The sequence below is a fragment of the Haliotis rubra genome, unplaced genomic scaffold (assembly GCF_003918875.1).
Source record: "Haliotis rubra isolate DU_JTF1 unplaced genomic scaffold, ASM391887v1 Scf71, whole genome shotgun sequence".
NCBI classification, from domain to species: Eukaryota; Metazoa; Mollusca; class Gastropoda; order Lepetellida; family Haliotidae; genus Haliotis; species Haliotis rubra.
Genome location: NW_025767424.1, coordinates 2,626,510 through 2,633,670, shown reverse-complemented (window position 1 = coordinate 2,633,670; position 7,161 = coordinate 2,626,510). Strand labels below are relative to the sequence as shown.

Sequence of the window (7,161 nt, the reverse complement as noted above, 5' to 3'; positions counted from 1 at the left end):
CCAACAGAGAGAGAGAGAGAGAGAGAGAGAGAGAGAGAGAGAGAGAGAGAGAGAGAGAGAGAGAGAGAGAGAGAGAGAGAGAGAGAGAGTTTATATAGCTGGATGTCGTCTGTGTAGTCAGGGATGAAGTGATGCATGTCACAGCCCTAAATAAAGCAAGTCGTTCATCGTCTCCTGGTCCCTAAACAGCACTATTTTCTGTTCCGCCTAACCATCCTTTCTACATTATTGTCATAGCCCTAAATAAAGCAAGTCGCTCATCGTCTCCTGGTCCCTGAACAGCACTATTTTCTGTTCCGCCTAATCATCCTTTCTACATTATTGTCATAGCCCTAAATAAAGCAAGTCGTTCATCGTCTCACTGGAACTCCTATTCAATTTAAAAGGGATTATTTGTTTCTATTAGAATAATATGTATTCAGTGACTGAGGGAGCTTTAATAAATTTAGGATTCGGGGGTGGGGGTGAAAATTTAAGGGGGGTACACCACTTTGTTCTAGGGAGGAAGGGTGCTGACATTGGGGAATGGACAGAATTAAGGCCTAGGCGGAAGCGTTTTAAGAACTTACGAACATTCCTGTGGCGTAAAACACATGAGTTACCTGAATAAGACTCTGGTTTCAAGCAACGACGTAAAATGACGATAGTTCTTGACGTGATCACCTGTCTGTACGACATTGTTTCGGACATTTGGAAAAGTAAGGATAAGTGGCTAAATATTTCGGAAGATTCTCTATCTCTCACAAGAGAACGAAATGCTAAACATGCCAAATTAGAGGAAGCACTTTATCTTTGGATGATAGAAATGAACACAAAAAATGCTTCAGTAAATGACCAAATGTTAACTGAGAAAGGCATGGAATTGGACTCAAAATTAGGAATCAATGATTTTGGTTATTCTCGCGGTTGGCTTTACCGCTTCAAATCTCGTCATCAAATTAAGAAACAAAATTATCAGGGGGAAGCTGCCAGTGCTGATAAGAATGAAGTAGTTAAAGGTAGAGAAGAATTGAAATCAGTCTTGAAAAATTACGAGGAAGACGACATCTTTAATCTTGACGAGACCGGCTTGTTTTATAAGCTGGGACCCAATCACACACTTGCCTCTAAGAAAACACCTGGTGTGAAGAAGTCGAAAGAAAGAGTGACAGTTGCATTATGCTGCAATGCAACAGGTACCATCAAAGTGAAACCCTTCATGATAGGGAAATTTCGACGACCACGCTGTTTTGGGAAAGACTTCAATCCAGAAATCTATGCTCGGTACCGTTTCAACAAGAAGGCGTGGATGACCTCTGACATGTTCAGTGATTGGCTGAGAACTTTTGATAGACAGTGTAGGTCACGTGGCCGTTGCGTGATACTTCTCGTGGACAATGCAGCCAGCCACAATTGCAAACATGTGAAGTTGACAAATGTCAAAGTTCACTTTCTTCCTCCCAACACTACATCCCGGATTCAACCACTTGATGCTGGTATTATTCGGACATTGAAAGCTTATTACAAGAGATCATTAGTGAGACATTTCATCGCATGTGCTGAAGACGACAAACCCCAGTGTATAAACTTAAGAGAAGCCTTGCGATTCGTGAAATCTGCATGGGCAGATGTTTCCTGTCAGACGATCAAGAACTGTTTCAAGCATGTCGAAATTCTGCCAAGGCAAGAATCCCAGATTGGTGAAACTGATGATCTCGAAGATGATATCGTGCTTGCCGACTTGAAAAAGCTACTTCAACGCCTCCCGTCTGATGATGAAAACATGTCGCCTGATGATTTCATCGATGCCGATGCCAACGAAGAAACTTGTGATTCGCTGACTTCAGAGAACATCATAGAGATGGTGACAGCTGCAGATGATCAGATTGAAAGTGAAGAAGAAGAAGCAGAAGACACTGTCACCCTTCCGTCTTTAACAGACATGAGACTGTACCTCGGTAACATCATTACGTACTACGAGTGCCAGGGTGACATCGAAAATGCAGATAAAGCAATGGACATGCTCAATTCTTTAAAACAACCTTTGACGCAGCCCACCATTAAAGACTACTTTTGTAAGTAAAATGTGTGAGTGTAACAATGTGTAATAAATCCAGTGATTGTCTTTGATGTTTTGTTTTGATTTCTTCACGTATCGATAGTAAGGAAAGATATCAAGGGGAAGTAACTCGGTGCATATACTGTGGTTTCAGCAGTACGAACGTTTCACTATCCGAACGTTTTTTAAATAAACCAAAGTGTTCGTATTAACGAGGCCTGACTCTATATCCATAACAAGAGATGTTGTTGTCACACATCTCATTACATTGTGTCGTATCTATTTCTGTTGTTTTACTGCCTCATTGGTCCTGCAGATAGAGTGTCTGCTCTGATTTTAGGTAGTTCGAAAAGACGTTGAAAGATGCTTTTTGTTGTAACCCCGCCTGGGGCTCAATATTTAGGGGTTAAAACAAGAACTGGTCGACCGAGATTACAACTGAGAGTGAGTGAGTGAGTGAGTGAGTTTAGTTTTACGCCGCTTTTAGCGCTATTCCAGCAATTTCACGGCGGGGGACACCAGGGGGCGCGGTGGGCGAGCTGTCTAAGGCGCCAGGCTAGTGATCCAGAGATGTGCTGAGGTGTCGGGATCGAGCCCACCTGTGACCAGGGGGCGCGGTGGGCGAGCTGTCAAAGGCGCCAGGCTAGTGATCCAGCGAGGTTGAGGGGTCGGGATCGAGCCCACCTGTGACCAGGGGGCGCGGTGGGCGAGCTGGCTAAGGCGCCAGGCTAGTGATCCAGCGAGGTTGAGGTGTCGGGATCGAGCCCACCTGTGACCAGGGGGCGCGGTGGGCGAGCTGGCTTAGGCGCCAGGCTGGTGATCCAGCGAGGTTGAAGTGTCGGGATCGAGCCCACCTGTGACCAGGGGGCGCGGTGGGCGAGCTGGCTAAGGCGCCAGGCTAGTGATCCAGCGAGGTTGAAGTGTCGGGATCGAGTCCACCTGTGACCAGGGGGCGCGGTGGGCGAGCTGGCTAAGGCGCCAGGCTAGTGATCCAGCGAGGTTGAAGTGTCGGGATCGAGACTACCTCTGACAGGGTGTAAAAAAACCTTGGAGTGAACTTTGTGTGCAGACTCTTTCAGTGTTGTCACAACCCCTAGCGTACAGTACACAATCCTGTTTACTTAAAAGAACCCACGAATCCGTTGGTAGATGACCAGATGGTGGCCACACGAATACGTGCAAACACCCAGTTGCGGGTACAGCAACGTGCAGTAAACTTGGACAAAGTACTGTGACTATGTGCCTCAGTCCACCAAACTGTGAATGGGTACCTCGCTAGGATGGGAAAGCCAGAATAACTCGGTGCGCCTAGTGGCTGCAAGAGTTGTATACTCCCCAGGGAGTTGAGATTGATAATACGATGTCCCGTTGAGATTGACATCCAATGATCGAGGGAAAAAGTACCAGCGCATTCAGCATGCACTAGTTGCGTGGGTATATGCGCTATAAAATATCCTATAATAATAATAATATACGGGCTTCACACATTGTACCCATGTGGGGAATCGAACCCGGGTCTTCAGGCGTGACCAGCGAATGCTTTAACCACCAGGCAACACCACCGCCCGCCCCTTTGCACACTGTGCCTCACTGGTGTATCCATGTTAAACTATGGGCTTCCACTATAAAACTGACAATAATCCGGTCTAGTACAACATGCTACACACACGCACCTCGCCAATTTGGTGCAATAACCTTGACCGTCCTTAAATGACGTTAAACTGTAACTAATAATAACATTGCAATGTCCTAAACAAACACGTACGTCAACAAATTTCGAGGACAAATTTCATGAGTGTATTTGTAACAATAGGTTGCTGTTTACTCAACTGTATTTTGAGGATGGTTGTCTAAATTTACTCCTCCCCACGGATACGAGTGAGCGGTCGCCACAGATGTTCACACGTGAGCGCGCCTGGGTACAATGACATTCAGGTCACCGTGACATTGGTGTACTTTACACAAGACGGGATAGGCCGGGTTTCAGCTGTTGGGAATGTTGATGGCGCATGGTCCTGTGTAGTCTATCGTACAGACCCTGAAGCAAATATATCCAAGAAAGCCCACGCAAGTCTAGAAAATGTGGCAAGTCTAGATTTCCTCAGCTCTGAAAATGAAGAAAGTCTCAGGGCTCCTTTTCATTATATATATATATTTTTTTACTTTGAACTTTTTTCAGTAAAATATGTTCATTTCAGAGACTAGTTGTTAGTCTAGGTCCTGTGCACAGAGCTCAGGTCACAAATCAGTTGAAGTAAAGCAACGTTGAGCTCGGAGAGCCCTTGGGTGGGTGATAGTGTTTGGCAGCTTGACTCCCGAGAGTTTCTAGGACTTCAGTCCTGCCCCACAACGAAACACATGTGATACATGTGGTCAACTTAGGCAAGTGGGTTTGTTCAAAATTGCCTCTGTTCACCCAGCAGAAAATGGATACCCGATGGGATAAGTTATATGACAATCCTGGGTAATAATGTTGTGCTGCTTGTTTACGCTTTGAGCATGCCCCTTTGTGGTGTGGAGTATTGCGCGGTATAAGTACCTTCATTAATATTATTAACATAGAGCAGTAGACTGACAAATCCGCCTGCATAATACTTCGCTCTCGACGCAGCACTATGTGTCAGAAGTAGGTCTCTGTTTCATTCAGTGTTTTCTAGATCTGGTCCCATTCGCAAATCCGCTTTATGTAATACGACGTGAATTCAATAACTTCAGTTGTCACTAACATATGTTCCTTGGACCACGTTGTTCTTAAAGACAAATAGGTAATAACTAATAACACAGTTTTATCATTATCAATTATATCCATAGACGACAAAATATACGATGAAAAACCCTATTTATCCTGACAAAGATCACTGATAATAAACTGAGAGTAAATATACAAGCTAATTAGTTACTGTTTATGAGTAATGAACAGAGAGAGAGAGAGAGAGAGAGAGAGGGGAGAGAAGGAGCTAGAGAGAGAGAGGGAGGGAGGAGGAGAGAAAGAGCTAGAGAGAGAGAGAGAGGGGGAGGGAGGAGGAGAGAAAGAGCTAGAGAGAGAGAGAGGAGGAGAGAAAGAGTTAGAGAGAGAGAGAGAGAGGAGAGAAGGAGCTAGAGAGAGAGAGAGAGGGGAGGAGGAGGAGAGAAAGAGCTAGAGAGAGGAGGAGAGAAAGAGCTAGAGAGAGAGAGAGAGAGAGAGAGAGAGGAGAGAGGAGAGAAGGAGCTAGAGAGAGAGAGAGAGAGGGGGGAGGGAGGAGGAGAGAAAGAGCTACAGAGAGAGAGAGGAGGAGAGAAAGAGCTAGAGAGAGAGAGAGAGAGAGAGAGTAAGAGAGGCAGTTGGAACAAATATCAAACACAATCACATAATATTGATATAGATAAAGATGACACTTTTCACGTGTCTACCTTTACTAACACATTGTATGTATACTGTTTAACTAAAGTACACAATTGTTTATTATATTCTTACCCAATACATTTACAGAAAAGCAAAACAATTTTGCCTTTGGTAAAATTATAATGCCACCATAAAAGGTTATGAGAGAATTTTAAAACATAGTAAGCCATATCAAAATATAACATAATTCATAAAAACGATATATACATGTTTACCCTATGAAGAACATATTTGTTTTCAAGCATTCAATGAACAGAGAGTACCTAAATCAATACAGTCTTCTGTGACACATTACCATCTGAGAGTTAGTTAACTCAACGTTCTAATGAGTGAATAAATAGGTTTAACAAGAAGGGGAAATATACATTATGGGCCTATATCGAAAATAAATCTCTTGGGAATTAAAGTAGGCATGAAACGCCTGAATAGCAAAATAGTCTTATACACTTAAGACTCAGTCCTTCTGACTGAGCAAATCCTAAATATCCCATTACCGGGTACTTGTAACATGTGTTATATTTAGGATTACACTTTACAAGTAAAGTGCAGATTTTAGTACTCTTGGGGCGTTGAGTCCCATCAGAGACTCGAACCGACACTCTTAGAGCCAGGCAACAGCACTTTACGATGTTAAACCTTATTCACTCACTCACTCACTCATCACACGTCAAGCTTATACGCCGTTTTAACTGTGTCGTCTTAAATGAGAATGTACAATCCCAAATATAACATATGTTTCTGAAATGACATTGAGTATTCATAACTAGGTACTTAAGTTAGTAGACCAAGGGAGAACATTGACTCCCAATAGTAACTAGGGTTATCTCAATACTACAAGAGTAACTCACGACCGAGAGAATTCTGCCCCATAACCGCTTACTAACGAAACCAGAGTTTCGAATGACCAACAAGAAGCATGGTCAGATTAAAGACACAAGATTTGTACATGAATTTTACACAGGTCTGCGCGGACCACCCGTGAAGGTCCGGGTTAGAATGGACCTTCAGTAACCCATGCTTGTCGTAAGAGGCGACTAACGGGATCGTGGTCAGAAGAGGCGACTAACGTGGATCAGGGTGGTCAGACTCATGCTTGCTGACTTAACGGGATCTTGACACATATCATCGGTTCCCAAGGTGCGTAGATCGATGCTGATGCTGTTGATGACTGGATTGTCTGGTCCAGACTCGAGCATTTACAAACCGCCGCCATATAGCCGGAATATTGCTCAGCGCGGCGTAAAACTAAACTAACTCACTCACTCACTGCGCGGACGTCGGAGAGGACAACAAGCCAAGGACAGCCGGGGGGAATGTAATAGCCTGGCGAAGAAACCAAAGCGCCTTTCTTAGTATAGGGAAAATCCGGAAAGCAAATTAACGACTAAACCAATTAGAAAATTGTAAGTGTCCCCAAAAATCGCCTATGACAAGGTAGCGAAAAGTGACATTTAAAATTAACAGTCGGATATATACAATTACTGAGGAGACAATAATGGCCACAGGTACATGATAATCCCGCTAATGCGTGAAAAGCAATGTTTCGATACATGAATGTGTTGGCAAGCATGCATGAGATAATATAGATGATAATATACACGTAAAAGTATGTGATCAGAAAGCTAGAGCATAACATTTAGAGGTCACCAATTCTCTGAAAAAGAATGTAAATACGCTGGACGACGGCAACGCTTGACTTTGTCGAACGGCCACGGAAGACGTAAATTACGGGAGGGGAAAC

At 43.8% G+C, this 7,161-nt stretch overlaps 1 protein-coding gene across 1 annotated transcript; it reads left to right on the top strand.

Annotated features, from left to right (window-relative positions):
• Positions 1–637: 637 nt before the first annotated feature.
• LOC124259135 (tigger transposable element-derived protein 6-like) lies at positions 638–2,062 on the top strand. The gene has a single exon (XM_046693230.1). The coding sequence runs from the start codon at positions 638–640 to the stop codon at positions 2,060–2,062; it is 1,425 nt and encodes a 474-aa protein (XP_046549186.1).
• Positions 2,063–7,161: the final 5,099 nt, after the last annotated feature.

Bases quoted from the DNA above. Each gene is read 5' to 3' on its own strand.
- LOC124259135 (XM_046693230.1), top strand. From the start codon at position 638: ATGACGATAGTTCTTGACGTGATCACCTGTCTGTACGACATTGTTTCG.